The sequence below is a fragment of the Nannospalax galili genome, unplaced genomic scaffold, assembly GCF_000622305.1.
Source record: "Nannospalax galili isolate Female #2095 unplaced genomic scaffold, S.galili_v1.0 scaffold530, whole genome shotgun sequence".
In the NCBI taxonomy this organism is placed as follows: domain Eukaryota; kingdom Metazoa; phylum Chordata; class Mammalia; order Rodentia; family Spalacidae; genus Nannospalax; species Nannospalax galili.
The window spans coordinates 1,253,629-1,272,126 of record NW_008328331.1 but is presented as its reverse complement, the minus strand read 5'-3'; the positions used below and the strand labels follow the sequence as shown (position 1 = coordinate 1,272,126).

At 45.3% G+C, this 18,498-nt stretch overlaps 1 protein-coding gene across 5 annotated transcripts in view; it reads right to left on the bottom strand.

Moving 5' to 3' along the window:
- Positions 1-4,275: 4,275 nt before the first annotated feature.
- The window catches only part of Prpsap2 (phosphoribosyl pyrophosphate synthetase associated protein 2), a 45,513-nt gene continuing 31,290 nt past the window's right edge, over positions 4,276-18,498 (bottom strand). For 3 of the 5 annotated variants that reach the window (XM_008825616.3, XM_017795928.2, XM_029558024.1), the window contains 4 exons: positions 13,276-13,424; positions 10,605-10,675; positions 6,590-6,736; positions 4,410-4,949 (listed from right to left, as the gene is read on the bottom strand). In XM_008825616.3, coding sequence (XP_008823838.1) covers positions 4,791-4,949; positions 6,590-6,736; positions 10,605-10,675; positions 13,276-13,424 — 526 coding nt within the window. In that variant the 3' untranslated portion in view covers positions 4,410-4,790. Of the gene's footprint in view, positions 4,950-6,589; positions 6,737-10,604; positions 10,676-13,275; positions 13,425-18,498 lie in introns of all 5 variants that reach the window. The other 2 variants (XM_017795919.2, XM_008825681.2) reach the window with 1 other exon arrangement.

Sequence of the window (18,498 nt, the reverse complement as noted above, 5' to 3'; positions counted from 1 at the left end):
AGTGGAAACAAATGACTTATAACTGCCCTGGCAGGGATGAAGATATTCTGAAGAGACACTTGTGCCCCTCCCTTAAGCTATCAGACCAGCAAAATAATGACACCCCACCCCCCGCCCCAGCCAAATGGAATTTCCTCAGGGGTCTCATGCTGAGAAAAGGAAAAGACCGAAGTCTAGTGCCAGATGGAGAAGGAACTTGTCTCTGGGAAAGTTTCACACAGTTCTGACTTGTCAGACCACCTTATAGGAGAGGCTGCAGCTAGGACAGCGAGGGGCCAGTGATACCCAGCACTGCATGTTATGCATGCTTCTTGCCCTCTGTTTAAACTCACATCTCATATCAGGCCCTGGGGAACATGGACTTGGGCCAGGAGGTGTCTCTGGGCATTTTGATTCCTCTTTCCAGTGTGGACATATTGAATAAATCTTTCTCTGGTTTCACTACATTTGTTTAATTGGCCCACTGAGTGGTGAAGCCTAGCTCCTTAGGGCTGCCAGGGTCCAGCTCTCATCCTGGCAGCCCCCATAACATTAAACTGTGCCTATCACTGTAGGGTGAGAAGAATTGACTAGGAAGTCATTATCCCTTTTTTTTTTTGTCTTTTTGAGACAGGGTCTCCCTGTAGCCCCAGCTGTCCTGGAACTCACTATGTAGACCAGGCTGGCCTTGAACTCACAGAGATCCACCTGCCTCTGCCTCCCAAGTGCAGGGATTAAAGGCGTGCGTCACCACACCCGGCATATTATCCCATTTTTATAGATTATGAAATAAGGGAGAAATCCCAACATCAGAAGGAGCGGGGAGGCCATAACCAGAAAGAGCGAATCAGCTAGAAAAGCCATTAAGCTAGTTAAACCACAAGTCAGAATGCCCAGGTAGAGTAGGATCTGAGATGGAGTAGGTAAGCCTGTAAAGGAACAGTGATAAGAGATCAAGTGAAAAGACCCACCCCAAAGAGAGGCTTTTATTGGTCCTCTGGAAGAGAAGTTTTAATCCTTGATGGGTTCTCAGGGGCAGGGAATGCCTGGACTATGATTTTCAGTTGGCTGGTTCCTTATCTCAGGTCTAAGACCCACCATTTGTCTCAGTCAGGTCCCCAGGGCTGAAGCAGGGTGTTCCTAACTTGTGTGGAGAGCCTGTTGAAAGTGAGCCAGCAAGGTCACACATTTTATCAGTGCTGAAGTCTCTGCCTGAACAAAACGTCATTAGTGAGAGAGGACCTTTTGCCTAACATTGCAAAGGAGATCAAACTTACAGACAGGGTGTTTCAAACCCTAACCAAAGCTGGGGTAATAAGATAGTTCATGGTAAGTGACCCCTTCAGTCAGATCCCTGGAGGGATCTTTAAAATTGTTTAAAACCCTTTTTGTGTGCAGATAAGTGCAGTGTCCATGGAAGCCAGAAGAGGATGTAACTGATCCCCTGAAACTGACCTCAAGAGCAGTACACATGCTTAACCCCTGAACCATCTCTCCAGGCATGGAGGTATCTTTGAGGATGCCATTTAGTTTTTCTATCTTTCCAGATGATTGATGTCTCTAGGCACAATGGAGGTGGTACTTAATACACAAGGTATTTCAGATTCCCTGGGTGACAGTTGCTTTGAGTGCAGGGGCTGTTACCATGTAAATTGTGGGATAATCTGGTGTAGGACTCTGACACCTCTTGTGGCTTTTCTACTTTGTAGGGGAGAGCCTCTATCCACCCTGCATGGGTATGATTCCTCTGGAGCCAAAACCCATTCTCAACCCCCATCTGGTAGCTTGTTCTGTGGCTGCACCCTGGAACAGAAAGAAGCGCAATGGTTTCTTTTTCAAGTTCTGGGGGGTTGACTCCCAGGGGGTGTAAGAACATCCTAAGGAAAAGAGAGACATCCTCCATCTTTTCCTGATGTTTAGTGTCCACCTTGAGGTGTCCCTTGGATAGAGGTGCCATCTCTAACATTTTGTGCCCGCTCCATCTGGTGTCAGAGAACTTAACCCTTGTTTCAGTAGCTTAATTGGCAGTGAGGGCTGGTTATGACTTGGAAGTAAAGAATAAATTTTGAGAACCAAATGGTGGCCACTTCTGCAGAGAAGTCTGATTAGTGTTTATCTACACAACCATCCCCAACCGTTGTTCTACCAAGCTTATCAAAAGATGCCATTTCAGGGGCTGGAGGGATGGCTCAGCAGTTAAGAACATTGGCTATTCTGGCAGAGGACCTGGGTTCAGTTCCCAACAACCACATGGCAGGTAACAACTGTCTGTGACTCCAGTTCTAGGGTATTTGACAGTCTCTTCTGTCTTCCATGGGCACTGCATGACACGGGTGCCCTTACCTACATGCAGGCAATACACGTATACACATAAAAATAATGTTTTTAAAAATAAGGGCCAGGCGTGGTGGCGCACACCTTTAATCCTGGCACTTAGGAAGCAGAGGCAGGCAGATCTTTGTGAGTTTGAGGCCAGCCTGGCCTACATAGTGAGTTCCAGGACAGCAGGGGCTACAAGGAGACCCTGTTTCAAAAAGACCAAAAAAAAGCCTAAGATACGCTGAAATTTCAAACTGGTCCCTGAGGTTTCCTCTGGGAGAGGAAGTAGGTGGGCTGGGGCTTGCGCTAGACACTTCCTCCCATGGCCCGCAGTACCATGCACTCCCCATCATGCATATAGGTCCATTTAGGACCCTGCCAGCCCTGCAGCAGCAGGCTTGGCTCTCCACACTTGATATGCCCTCAGCCACCTGCCACACCCTCCCTGTTCTGATACCTCTGGGGCAGCTCCTCCAAACCCTTGAGTCTGTGCTGAGCCCTGTGGCAGCTGAGCCAGTCTCGCCATGCCAGGCTATGGGCTCCTCCACACTGCTCTGGAGCCGATACTTTAGCTTGTGGGTAGGCAGCATTCCAGCTCTGCTGTTTGCCACCAGAAGCAAATGCTCCCATGGCTCATCTTTCACTCCTCTTCTTCAGATGACTTCCTTGTGAAAGAAGACACCTGTAGAAATACCCAGAGCTGGGGCCTAGTACCTGTGTTTACAGCCACTCAGAGGTTCTTCCTACACAAAGTGCTTGGCAAGCACATTTCCCTCAAGCAGCATCCACAGCAGCCCATCCTCCCCTTGTTAGGAAAAGATAAAGGCCATGGTTATGGTACTGAAGTGCCCAAGGTCACCAGAACATGCTATCCTTGTTCAAAGTGAAACCCAGGGACTTCCTCCACTGCATTTTTTTTTTTTTTTTTTTTGAGACAGGGTCTTCCTGTAGCTCCAGTTGCCTTGGAACTCACTATGTAGACCAGGCTGGTTTCAAACTCACAGAGATCTGCCTGCCTCTGCCTCCCAAGTGCTGGGACTAAAGGCATGCACCACCACGCCTGGCCTCCTCCACTGCATTTTTAAGGGGAGATGGGGCCCAACGGGCAGAAGGTGGAAAGAAGCCACACTTGGTCTGCAGAGGAGACATTCACAGCTGAAGCTTCCTCAGCAAGGTACAGAACTGAGTTCCCAACCCTATACCTGCTGCCCGTGTGATGATGCCTTGTTCCCACAGATCTTCCAAGTGTGGCTGTCAGTGCAGTATTTCCTAATCCTGTCCATTTGTGAAGACTTCCTTCCAGAAACACAAAGGAAAGGTCAGATTTTCACACTGGGTTTGAGAATTCCAGGTGGGGACACTTGTTTTCTCAGTAAAACAAGGTGGGTGAGAGTGCAGAACATGCAGCCATCAATACCCAGGGCCATTTGTAAAGGCACAGCCCCCAGATCTGCTCCACTCTCTAAGGAAGATGTACAGACTTCCAGACTTGAGGGGCTAGAGATGGCTCAGAAGGGCAGTGGTTGTTCTTGCAGAGGAACCAGGTTTGATTCCAGCACCCACATGGCAGCTGATAACTCCAGTTCCAGGGACATCTGATGTCTCTTCCTTAGACCTTGACACTGACAAGCATCCTACCGGTCCTTTGTGGTGCTGTCCCACCCTGGCACCTCAGTCCCTAGAGCATGCCATGCTGCATCCTGGTTTGAGAGCAGAGCTACACCGATGAGGCCTGCAATCCCGGGCCCACTGCCTGCCCCAAGCTTCAAGTCTCTCTTCTACTTCAATCAAGGAACTTTGCATCAGAGCTGGAGGGCTTCTGATGATGTGTAGGAGCAAGGGAGGCTGGGCTGGATGAAGCACTGCATGCACCCCAGAAACTAGAGGACTGGAGCCACTGAGGGCATCCTCACCACACACAACATGTAGAGGCTGTGCATTTCAGCTATAAAACAACTGTCCAAACACAAAGTGTAGAAAAAACACAAGGTTTTATTCTCTTTTGTTGCAGAAAATAAATACAACCACATATTCCATATGCTTGTTTACAAAAGCATTTCTAAAAACGTTGCTTACTGGAGTCAACAATGTAATCTTTTTGGCTTTCTGACCATGGGGAGCAGACAGTAGTCATTTTATTTCAATAACTTTTTTGAACACTTGGATCAAGCAACTTTGGAAAAAGGATATGAGCTTAAAAATCTCATTCTAAGTATACTTTCTAAAACGGCTCTACACTAAAAACAATAAGGTTTTAACTTATTTAAGAGAAAGCTTTTCTTTTATAAAAATTATCCCCCAAACTCACAAAAAACCAAACTGACATAAAAAGTTGGTCCATGTACCTTCACAGGAATTAGTCAGGAGGGTGTGGGGAGAGGAGACGAAGGAAACCCGGCTCTGGTCAGCTGTACCCAGCCAGGCATGGACCCTCCCAGTGCGCATGCCAGGCTCCAGCTTGGCCCATGGGGACTCTGCCCCAGGAGAGCTGTTCAGTCGTCCAGGCCTATGTTTCTGAAGAGGTAGGACATGGACTCCCCATTGTGAATGCGGCGGATGGCTTCTGACAGGATCATGCTTATGTCCACAGTTTTGATCTTGGGGCACTGGAGCTTCTGGATTTCATGTGGGATCGTATTGGTGACCACCACCTGTAAGTCACAAGAAACAAGCATCAGACGCCAAGTCAACAGTGTAATCTTTTTGGCTTTTTGGCCATGGGGAGCAGACAGTAGCCATGGGGAGCATCAGACGCCAAGTGGCTTCAGGGTGAGGTGTGGCTCATGGGAGAGCGCTTGCCTGGCATGTGAGGCCCTGGGTTCAGGCCCAGGATTGCAAACAAAACAGAACAGAACAGAGCAGAGCAGAGAAGAACAAAATCCAGAAAACAGAAAACAAGTGAATCAGCACTGTGGTTTCATCTGAAAATGTACTGTAGCTTCAAGCCTGTAAGTTCACCCTACAGGATGGCCATGTCTTATCACTCACAAGGTTCTGTTTCCATCAAGGCAAAGCTGTCCAAGCTTTAAGATTTGATAAATTCATTCCCATTAGGGCAGCTGCAGCCAAAAAGACAGTGACAAATGTTGGGGAGGATGGGGAGAAACTAGAACCTCTGTTTACTGTGGTGGGACTGTGACATGGTACAGTTGCTTTGGAAGACAGTCTAAGGGCTGGAGAGATAGTTCAGCAGTTAACAGCACTTGCTCCATAATCATGAAAACCAGGGTCTAGACCCCAGCACTGATTAACAAGTCCCACAAATTCTTGGAATCCCAGCTCTGAGAGAGGCAGAGATAGGATTGCTAGGGCTTGTGCCTTCCAGCCCAGTCAAGAAAATGTGAGCTCCAGGTTGGGGGGCGGGGGGCGAAGAGGAAGGAGAGGGAGAGGAAGGAGGGAAAGAGGGAGGGAGGGGGAGAGGGAGAGAGAGAGAGAGAGAGAGAGAGAGAAAGAGAGAGAGAGAGATTGACTTAAAGAAATAGGTAGAGGATGACAGAGGAGGAAACCTGATGTTCTCACATACACATGCATACCCACACAGATACAAATAAACACATGCCCCATAACACTGAAAACATACATTCACACAAAAACTTGTACACGAATGTGTAGCAGCACTGTTCATGGTAGTTAAAAAGTGGATAAAACCAGGGCTGGCAACATGGCTCAGTAGGTGAAGGCACTGCTGGCCAACTGATGACCCAAGTCTGATCCCTGGGTCCTACAAGTTGGAGTGAAGCAACTCCTGAAAGTTGTCCTCTGATCTCCTCATGAACACTGTACTCACATCCACACAATAATAGATAAATACTAACAAAGCATTGTACCCACTAGTGAATGGACCGTGAAAATACTGTAACTAGTCATAAATGACCAGCATGTAGTGTCCTCTATGTGAAATCTCCAGCTGGGCAAATGGAGAGAAGCACAAAGCCATGAGCAGCTCTGGGGTAGAGGGACTGAGAAGAAGCACAGAGACACATGACAGCTCACAGGGGCAGTTTCTTCTTAGATCAGCTGGGTGCTCATTTTATACTTTGGATATTCTATCAAACAATGAAATGTATGCCTGAAGTGTATGAACGGTACGGCAGTATGTGAGTTATAATTCAAACTAGACACTTATATTCAATGAAATGCAAATACAATCCACATTTTGAACCCATTCTTTTTTGTTTTTAAGACAGGGTCTCACTCTGTAGCCTAGGCTGGCTTGCTTGTTCCTGCTCTGTGATTAAGGATTCAAGCAGTGAATACCCAGGCAACCCATCCCCACAGCCAGACCCCCTACCTCATCAATGGCAGACTCTTCAATCAGCCGGGGGGCATCAGAGGATAACAAGCCATGAGTTGCCATCACAAAGATCTTATATGCGCCTCTTTCCTTCAGGGTCTCTGCTGCAGCGAGAAAGCTGTCCACGTCATCGATAATGTCATCCTGTCAAATCATAGGCAGGGTAAAAGGCATGTGAACACTTGCAAAGACGGGCTGGACAACCGGGAAAAAGAAACTGCCTAAACATACCATGACATGTGGTGTCCCTGCACCCCTAGTGTTCTCCCAGGTTGTCTCCTGCATAGCACCTAACACTTGCAGGGCCAGCTCCTCTGCCAGGCCCCAGGTCCGGGTCAGTGGGGAAAACCATTTCCACCTACACCCAGTGGGCCAGAATGACATCCTCTGATGTAGGGACGCAGGGCAGTCTGTGGGATAACTGCAATGCAGCACAGTTTTGTAGACACCTTCAACTCTGAAACATGGAGCCGTGGCTTCCCCAAGCCTTTCCTTGTTACTCTTCCTTAGTTTGTATGTGGGAAAACAACAAAACTGCTGGTTTTCATTTTTGTTTTATTTTGTTTATTTGTAGATAGGATCTTGCTATGTTGTCCAGGGTGTTTCAAACTCCTGGGCTCAAGTGATCCTCTCATCATAGCTTCTTGAGTAGCTGGGAGTACACATAGGTCCATACCACCAAGCTCAGCTAATGAGTACTTGTGAAAAAAAAAAAACATTTTACTTATTTTATGTATGTGAGTGGACCCATGTCATGCAATGCTGCAGAAGTCAGAACAGGGCCTTGGATTCCCCTGGAACTGGAGTTAAGGAGGGTTCGTAGCCGCCATGTGGGTGCTGGGAATCGAACCCAGGTTCTCTGCAAGAGCAGTCAGTGCTCTTAACCGCTGAGCCATCTCTCCAGCCCCTAAAAATTTTTTTATTACATTTATGTGTGTGTGTACACGTATGTACATATGTACACATATGTTGCATGGGTGTGTGTGTCACAACATGAACATGGATGTCGGAGGACAACATGCAGAATCAGTCCTCTCCTTCCACTATGTGTGTTTCAGGCACCAAACTCAGGCTTGGTAGAAAGCAGTCTTACTTGCTGAGCCATCTCACCTGCCCAACAGTTTCTTATTAGCAACCACTATGCAAACCAACAACTGCCCTTGCAAACAAAGAACTTAAAATTATCCACACAAAAGCACACAGTTGAAAACAAACAATCTAAACATCCTTCAACCAACAGCTGAAGGTAGCATCTATGTAGGATGGAATACTCTCAGCTTTGAACAACAAGGCACACAGACAACTGGAATGATGCTGACGAATAGTGGCACGTGAAAAAAATTCATCTCAAAAAGATGGCAAGCCACACATTCCACGTGTATGACTTGAAATATGAGTTACAGAGACAGGACAGATGAGTGTTGCCAGTTAGGGATTGGCAAGCAGCTGGGTGTGACCATGGTGGGGTAAGGGAGCTATGGCAGGGTGGCTCACAGGTGCTGGATGGTGGTTCATGAGCTCTGCACCTTGACGGCTGTGAAGGCTATATGCACAAACATACTCATGTACACATATAGAGCACATGCAATTGGTGCTACCCAAATAAGTAAATAAATAAATAAATATCTAATACATAAATACATCAATAAAGAAAGCAGGTGTATGGATTGTTGCACCGTTCCTCACAGGCTGCATTACTGCAACACAGTTCAGCAGGACAGAAGAAGCACAGTAAGAGCGTGTACAAACTCCCTGCATATTTTTTCATGCGTCCTATGAACCTATATATAATTACTTCAAAACAGAAAAGTTTTAAAAATATGGGTTTGTGGAGCTAGAGAGATGGCTCAACAGTTAAGAGCACTGACTACTCTTGCAGAGGATCCGAGTTCGACTCCCGGCACCCACACGACAGCTACAAATTGTCCTTACCTCCAGTTCCAGGGGAATCCAACACCCTCTTCTGACTTCCGCGGCATTGCATGACACGGGTGCACTCACATACATGCAGGCAATACACTCATACACATAAAATAAAAATAATAAAATAAAAAATATTGAAAAAAAAATCTGGGTTTGTGTTGGGCATGGTGGAGCATGCCTTTAGTCCCAGCACTCGGGCGGCAGAGGCAGTTGGATCTCTGAGTTCAAGGCCAGCCTGGTCTACACAGTGACTTCCAGGACAACTGGGGCTACAGGGAGACCCTGTCTTAAAAAAAACAAAAACAAAAAAATAAATAAAATAAAAAATAAGGGTTTGTGTGTAAGCCCACGTGTGTTCACGTGTTTGAGTGTGGGCACTTCTATGCAGGTCATAGAAACCAGGTTGCTCTTCACTTTCCTCCTTGCTCAGGAGGGTCTGTTATTTGCTGCTGTGCACAACCAGCTGAGCTGGCTAGCCCTGAGTTTCTGTGGACTCTCCTGTCTCCACCTCCCACCTTACCATAGGAGCACTGGGTTATAGATGCATGTTACCCAGCTTTACCAGGGTTCTGGGGATTTGAACTCAGGCCCTCACACGTGGGAGGTGAACACTTTACCCACTGAGCCATCTCCCAAATTCTTGATTTTTAAATTTATTATTTGTGTGTGTGCGCCACAATATGCATGCAGAGGTCAGAGGACAACTTGCAGGAGAGGTCTCTCCCTCCACCTTTATGTTGGTTCCAGGGATTGAACTCAGGTCATCAGACTTGCACGCAAGTGCTTTTACCCATTGGGCCATCCTGCCAGCCTTTGTTTTGTCTTTGTAAGTGCACCTGTGTCATACAATGCTCACAGAGGACAGAAGAGGCTGTTGGATCACCTGGAACTGGAGTTATGGACAGTTGTTAGCTGCCATGTGGGTGCTGGGATTCGAACCCTGGGTCTTCTGCAAGAACAACCAGTGTTCTTAACCACCAAGCAGCTAACAACTGTCCGTAACTCCAGTTCCAGGGGATCTGACAGCCTCTTCTGTCCTCCGTGGGCACTGCACGACACAGGTGCACTTACCTATGCGTAGGCAATGCATGCATACACATAAAATAAATAAAATATTAAAACTCTGATTCCACTCAGGCACCTACTAACCCTCACATGATGTACCAAAAAAATGGGCACAAGCACGTTCAAGGCAGTATTGTTGGGAATTTGAAAAACTGTCTTGGAGCCCACAAAATAGCTAGGTAATGGCCATTGCCACCAAGCCTGATGGGTGACATCAATACCCAGGACCCATATCGTGGAAGGAAAAAAACTGACTGCCACAAGTTCTCCTCTGACTTCTGCACATGCATATATAATCCCCCCCCAACCCCACACAGAAACAAATAATGTAAAAAAATTTTATTAAAAAAAAAAAAGAGAAACTTTCAGTGCCTAGAGAACAGGGGTGTCAGTTGTGTCGTAGCTGAATCACAAAACACCATCCAGAAGTGAAAAAGATCAATGTGCGCTCATCACCACAAGGATGGACCTCCATGACAGTATGGACCAAGGTCACCATGTACACAGTCTTATAGAACGTAGGGACAACACTGTTGTTACACTATGAAGTTAAGTAACAGCTAGCAACAGCCTCTGGTGGAAGGGGGAAGAAAGGGACTTGAGAAAGCCTAGAAGGCACGGCATGGCCCCTGGCTCTGCCCAGGGAGCATTCTTCAATTGCACAGGCAGTATGTATATACCATTTTGTGTGTACATGTGAAATGATATGGATTTGGGGCTTTTGTGGACTAAATTCAAGGGCTTACTGAATGGTATTTTCCTAGCTGTTTAAAAACAGCCGTAATCAATTTTGTACCCCATTTTTATCATTAAACAATTTCCCAAAACATAGCAAATAACTATGCCATATTTAGGCAATCAAGTAAGTTACATCCCACCCATCCCCTTAAAACAAATTAGCATTTTTCTGTTTGTGGGCCAAAGCAAACACTCCGCACAAGGCATCCACCTTCATGACACTCACCATCCTCAACTTTATGCACACAACTTACAAGTGTGGTAACAATGAAAGAGGCCTACATACCACAATGATGGCAATCCTTCCTCCCACGTCGCCAACAACTGTGATCGGGGGCTTTTCTTTAGGAATCAGCACTGGTCAGAATAAAACACACACATTCAGTGCCAAGCTCCAAGGTAAAACAACAAGACTCTAAGAAGTTACCACTTGGGAAGAGAAGGGACCATTTTCAACTTGAAAATGGCTGTTTTAAAATCCCCAGTTAACATGACACCCAATGGATCACCTAAAGGTGGGAATAGGTCAAGGATGTCCCTGTGCACCTCTGCTCAGTCCTGCACTGGGTGTACAAGCCTGAGCAATCAGTCAAGAAAAGAAAGAGCCAAAGGCACCAGATCAGAAAGGGAGACACTCTGCTAGCAGATGCCCTTGCATCTAGAACACCCTAGATACTTGCAAAGCACAACCAAGGCTAATATGGGATGGCAGTGTGTGTTTAAATGTCTCTATAGGCTCCTGATTTGAATGGCTGGCCCCTAGCTGTGGCTCTAGTTAAAGACTGTGAAGCGGCACTGGAGAGATGGCTCAGCGGTTAAGGACACTGCCTGTTCTTGCAGTAGACCCAGGTTCGAATCCCAGTACCCATATGGCAGCTAACAACTGTCCATAACTCCAGTTCCAGGGGATCCAACAGCCTCTTCTGTCCTCTGTGGGCATTGCACAACACAGGTGCACTTACCTATATGCAGGCAATACACACATACACATAAAATGAAAATAAATAAAATATTAAAAAAAAAAAGAAGACTGTGAAGCATGTAGGAGGGGTTCTGGCTGACAAAGGAGGCCCTGGGCCTCTGGGCTATACCCACCCTGGTTCTGGTCTGGCACTCTGCCTCCCAGACTTGCTATGTGAACAGCCACTGTCCCATGCTTCTGCTGCCACTGACTGAGCTGTTCCCCTCACTGTGCTCCCAGCCTTGATGCGCTGAAATCTCTTTGCAATCGAGCCAAAACCAAACCTTTCCTCCTTTAAGCTGTTTTGGTCACGTATTCTGTCATAGTAACAAGAAAGTGACAAATACATGGTGTTTCTTCTAAACACCAGCAGTGAACATTCCAAGGCAAACTACAAAGCGATCCAGGGCTGAGAAATGGACAGTGGTTAAAAGTACTTCCTGCTCAGCCAGGAGTGGTGGTGCACGCCTTTAATCCCAGCACTCGGGAGGCAGAGGCAGGCGGATCTCTGTGAGTTCAAGGCCAGCCTGGTCTACATAGTGAGTTCCAGGACAGCCGGGACTACAGGGAGACCGTCTCAAAAAAACTAAAAAAAAAAAAAAAGTACTTGTTGCTCTTCCAGGACTGGGGTTCAGTTCCTAAAACCCACAAAGCAGTCCATAACCACCACAACTCAAGGGAATGTGACACCCTCTTTTAGTCTCTAGGGCTCCAGGCATGCATATGAACACATACATGTAGGCAAACACTCATCCACAAAAATGCTAGGTGGGTATGCAGTCCACCTGCAATCCCAGTACCTGGCTGACACAGGATACTTGGAAGAGGCTGGCTAGACTAGCTGTATTGGGGAGGTCTGGGTTCAACTGAGACTCAGTGAATACAGTGGGCAGCAACTGAAGAAGACTCCCAGTACTAGCCGTGGGTTTCCACACGAACACACACATATACCAGCACACACATCTCATTATGCAAGCATTCAAGCAATAAGAATACCTGGGGATAAGTTTAACCAAGGAATTGGAGATGTCTAAAAACTTTCAAATGTTTTAAAAAACATGTTTTAAAAAAGAAATTAAAATAAGATTTCTTGATATTTGCATCACATACCACGAAACAAATGAAAATGTAAATTGGACCTCATTAAACTAAATTCTTTGTACATCAAAGGACACTATCAAGAAAACAAAGGGGGGATGGAGAGGTGGCTCAGCAGTTAAGAGCACTGGCTGCTCTTGCAGAGGACCTGGATTTTGTTCCCAGCACTCACATGGCAGCTAACAACCCTCTGTAACTCCAGGTCCAAGGCATCCAATGCCCTCTTCTGGCCTCTGCAGGCACTGCACAACATGGGTGCACTTATCACACATGCAGGCAAGTCACTCATACACATAAATAAAAATAAAAATAAATTTTTTTTTTGGTCTTTTTGAGACAGGGTCTCCCTGTAGCCCCAGCTAGCCTGAAATTCGATATGTAGACCAGGCTGGCCTCAAACTCAGAGATCTGCCTACCTCTGCCTCCTGAGTGCTGGTATTAAAAGTGTGTGCCACCACACCCAGCCATAAAACTTTTTTAAATTAAAAGAGGATCTGGGGAGATGTCTCATTCAGTAAAGTACTTGCCACACAAGTATAAGGGCTGAGTTTGGATCCCCAAACCCATGTAAAAAAGCTGGGCACAGTGATGTAAGTCTAATCCTAGTGCTGGGGAGGCTAACACAAGAGGATCCCTGGGGCTTGCAGATCAGCTAGTGAAGCCAGTCAGTGAGCTCCAGGCCAGTGAGAGACTCTGTCTCTCTCTCAAAAAAAAAAAAAAAGGTCGGGGGGAGGGAGAGCAACTGAGGAAGATTCACTACATGAATCTCTGGCCTCCACACGCATGTGTACCTGCACACAAACACACACAAAAGAGTTCATGCAAAAAAACAAAACTCCCATAATTCAAGCAATCCCATGCTCAGAGGAAAGTGGCAGAGGTTCCTGTGGATACTTACTGGGGATCTCCAGGCTGGGGTGGATGGCAGCTACACTCCTGACCATGGGTGGAGAGTGCCGGCCATCCACCAAGTCTGACTCAGCGTCCTGTGCTTCTCCATGGATCACTGCGATTCCCAGGCGAAGACGCTCAGCAAAAGACTGTGCCCTGTAAGGAGCATTAGGCAGCAATCAAAACCCATGCAACACATCAGCCTGCTAACACCTAGGGCAAGAACACTAAAGGATGGGGCTGGAGAGATGGTTCAGCAGTTAAGAACACTGACTGCTCTTGCAGAAGACCTGGATTCAAATCCTAGCACCCACATGGCATCTAAAAACTGCACATAACTCCAGTTCCAAGGGATCCAACAGTCTCTTCTGTCCCCCACAGGCATTGCACATCACGGGTGCACTTACCTACATGCAGGCATAACACTCATACACATAAAAAATAAAAATATTTAAAAAAAAACCACTAAAGGATGTAGGAAAACAGCACTTCCAATAGACTATAATTACAAAGAGAACGGAATGGCCAGGAGGATTAAATGTGAAGCCCAGTTGTGGACACATCCTCTGGCAGCAAGCAGGAGGATGGGCAACAGCCTGGCCAGCTCTGCCCTCAGCCAATGACAGCCTAAGAGTTCAAGGAACCTCCTCACAGCCTCGTTTTCTCTGTCATTGCCAACACCATCTGCGACACTCCTCTGAGAACCAACGTATGAGACGGGCAGTCACTGCAGCATTATGTATTAACTTTTTAGCTTTAGGAAGGCATAATGGCACTTCCACTATGCACCTGTCACAGACCCTGGAGTACATGGGCCCACACTGCCATCAGCACAGTGAAGATAATGAATTGATTTATCACTACTGAGTATACCTTGTGTCTCTTTGTAATTTCTCCTGCCAGGCCAGACCAACCACTGATCTGCTTTGTCATCAGCGTAACCTGTCCTAGCATTTCATGAATCACAGAATGCCTTTTATGCATGACACCTTTCTTCTGCACCTGTGTTGAAATCAGTTCTCCTTATTGGGGTCTGTATTCTAAACTTCTCTATTGTGCTGGTCAGTTTCTGTATCTTTATTCAATACCACATCAACAAGATTCTACAGCTTTAGTGGTGAACTCAAGTGGAACTAGAGTTCCAACTCTGTTCTTTTTCCAATTTGCAATGATATCATTTCTACAACGCAGTCTACTGGAACCTAACAGTGTCAATTCTATAAACCAATTTAGGGAGAAAATTCATCTCAGCTAGGTGAGTTTTTCAAAACCATGGACACAGTATTTCCATTGATTGCTGTCTTTAAATTTTTTTCAGCAAAGTTTTCATCTTTGAGGCACAGAACTCAACACTTTTTTTTAAGATTTAGTCCTGTGTGTCATTTACTTTGGTGCCGTTGGAATAATTTTTTATTTCAATTTCCAAATGCCTGATGCTAATATACAGAAATACAATTAATTTTTAAAAACTGATCTTATTTCTTACACGGTTACTAAGTGAACCTGTCAGCCTTAATAGCATTTTTTCTGAATTCCATCAAATTTTCTCTATAAGTGACAGGACCATCCTTTCTGCCCACATGTTCTTGTTCTGTCTGTACTGTGCAGCAGCTCTGGTGCTGGGCAGAAGTGAGCCACAGACACAAGGCAGTCTTGCTCTGCCTTGAGGGACGGTGATCAGTTTTCACCAGTAAGATGTTAGCTATAATTTTTTAAAATTATGCATTTATTTTTATTTATGTGTATGAGTAGTTAACCTGCATGTAAGTACACTGTGAAGGCCAGAAGATGGTGTTGGATCTCCTGGAACTGGAGTTACAGATAGCTGTTAGCTGTCATGTGGGTGCTAGGAACCAAATCCAGGTCAACTGTCAGAACAGCTAGTGTTATTAACTGCTGAGTCATCTCTCCATCCCCAGCTGTAGTTTTAAGCTGTAGATTTTTAAAAATAGATCTTTATCAGATGAAAATGTTCCCTTCTATTTGTAATTTGGTTAAAATCTTCATCAGGAATACAGATGGAATGTGTCAAATCTTTTGAGTCTGAGATGATCACATGGGTTTTCCTTTTCTTCATTAGTATGAAGGTTGACATTGACTTTTAAAAACTAATAAACCAGGGCTGGAGAGATGGCTCAGTGGTTAAGAGCACTGGCTACTCTTGCACAGGACCTGGGTTTGATTCCCAGAATCCACATGTTTGTAACTCCAGTTCCAGGGGACCTGACACCCTATTTTTACCTCCACAGATACTGCACAACATGGGTGTACTTACACACATGCAGGCAATTCACTCATACATATAAAAAATAAACATTAAAACAAACAAACTGCTAAACCAACCTCACACTCCTGGGATAGACTCCAATCTTTTACATATTACTGGATCCCGCTTGCTAAAATGTTGCTTCAAAACTTTACCTCTGCTTACTGGGATATCATCTGTAGTTTTCTTATATGTCTGTATTAGTTTTGATATCAGGGTGATGAAGGCCTCAGAATGAGCGGGAAACATCTGGTGATTACTTTTCTAGAAGTGTTGATATAGAGTTAGCAACCTCTCCCAAATGTTTGATAGAATTCACCATTAAAATCTGGGTCTAGTTGAGTGCGGTGGCTCACTCCTGTAATCTCAGCACTGACGCTGAGGCAGGAGGAATGCTGTACATTCAAGTTAGCCTGAGACACAGAATAAGACCTTACACCCCCGCCCCCCGCAAAAAGAATGAATGAATGAATAAAATATAGGCCTAAGATTCTTCTGTGAGGGAAGTTTTCACTTTTCATGACTCTGGATGGTAAAAATGTAATAATCTTCACAGCTCTAGGCTCTGCTTGAGTTCTTTCAGGCTCTGCAGGGGTGTCTTTCTAGGCATGGCAGAATCACTGCTTCCGCTGCTCTAGCACTCCCTCAGTGTCTCCTCATCTGTAGAGTTTGGGGGGGGGGTCACATCTCTCATTCCAGACACTGGTAACCTACATTTACCTTCCTCACCAGCCTGGATAGAGGTTTACCAATTTTATCAATTTTTCTCAATGAACCAGCTTTTTGCTTTTACTGGCCCCATCTTTGGTTTTCCACTTCACTGACCTATGTCCTATCTCATTCTCAGTCTGGTCTGAATTCACTTTTCTTTCCTAGTGTCAAGGTGGAAGCGGGGCTTCATGACTTCTGATCCATGTCCACCCATGGCTCTCAGGGGTGTATTACAGGTTCTCACAGGCTGTTTTCATTTCAACTGTTCTAATACTAAACTTCACCCTTTATTCTTTAGCTCACAGATTATCAGAAATGTTCAGTTACTAACTGTTCAGGGCTCACTCTTCTCTTACTAGAACCACTGTTAATCCCAGCGGAGCCAGAGAACATCATTTATATGACTTAAATAATTTTCATGACTATCTCAGTAAGTGCAGACTATCCATTCCACAGTGCCCAGGTGGAGCGCTCCCACCTGCTGGTCAGCAGCTGGCTGCCCCAGTGGTCAGCAGCTTCCTGTGATTACTGACCACCCCTGAGGACATACTCATATTTCCTTACAGTTCACATACTTTGGAACTCTGCTATTTAGTTCATGGCATTTCAGATTACAGATGTGACCTCATTATGAGAAAACCTTCTTTATCTCTGGGAATGTTCATTGCTCTGGTTTGTTGGATATTAACATGGCTGCTCCAGCTTCGTTTTACAGAATCAGTTTTCCATGGTATGTCATGTTTGTATATTTTTACTTCATTCCCCTCCCCCTCTTTCCTCTCACTGCCATGTACCTTGCCTCACTAGGTCCTTGGCCAGACACTGTATCTACTCTCCCCATCGGGCCAGACTCCTGTGTGGGACTTTGGGTCTTCCATTCTTGATACCAAGTGCACAAGACCCAATAAATTTCCTAGTCTTTTTTTTACAACACCAACAATTAAAAACAAGTCTTATCTACAAGTTTATAAGAATAGCTAAAAAAAGGGGCTAGAGAGATGGCTCAGTGGTTAAGGAGCAGTTGTTGCTCTGCTCTGGTAGAGGACCTAGTTTGGTTCCCAGCACCCACATTGTAGCTCACAACCCTCCATAACTCCAGTTCTAACGGATCCCATGCCCTCTTCTTGTCTCCACAGATGTATGCACATGGTGCTCTTACATACCTGCAGGCAAAACACTCATTAACACATAATTTTTTAAAAATATAACTAAAAAGCAACATGAGCCAGGCGTGGTGGTGCACACCTTTAATCCCAGCACTCGGGAGGCAGAGGCAGGCGGATCTCTGTGAGTTTAAGGCCAGCTTGGTCTACACAGTGAGTTTCAGGCCAGCTGGGGCTACAGGGAAACCCCGTCTCAAAAAGACCATAAAAAAAAAAAAGAAACATGAAAAAATATTAAACCACTCTCATAAGCAGTATTTCAGATATAGTGCCAGTACTTATATGGCCTACGAAGAACAAAGGTCTTGGAAACACAGTTTCTGTAGGGCGGAAAGCTCACTAACAGTGGATTTTCCATGTGCTCTACAGCTAAGGAAAGCTTTGCCATAGTGCTAGCCATCACCCCAGGCAATCTACACCTCTGTTGCAGTCACTTTATGCCAAGCTGCATTGTTACACCAGGCTGCCTTGCCTTTCAGTAGAAAGCGCTGGCCTTACTACACATATGCACTTTAACTGTTTTTGATGCTAAAAGCATCTCAAGCACACCTAAGCCAAGTATCTACTGGTCTGGTCCTGTTGATGAGAATCTTATTTAGATTGCTAAAGAAACTAGGAAAGCCAGGGCTGAAGAGATGGCTCAGCAGTTAAGAACACTCGTTGTTCTTGCAGAAGACCCGGGTTCAAATCCCAGCACCCACATGGCAGCTGACAACTGTCCGTAACTCCAGTTCCAGGGGATCCAATGGCCTCTTCTGTCCTCCTCAGGCATTGCACAACAAGGATGCACTTATCTACATTCAGGCAATAAACTCATACACATAAAATAAAATTAAAAAAAAAAAAAAAAAAAAGAAACTAAGAAAGCCATCGCAGGAACAGGGCTGTGCCATACAGTTAAATACAAAAAATGATCCGTATGTGTGTGTTGGTCTGTGCTTAGGGAAGAAAGGAAGAGAGTATTTTAGTAAAAATTATAGAAGCCAAGAATTTTTCTATATGAAACTGTGTATTTTAATAATGAAATGGAGATCTTTTTAAAGGTTAAAACATCATTTAATTTATGTCTTATAGGGTTTATACTGAGTAA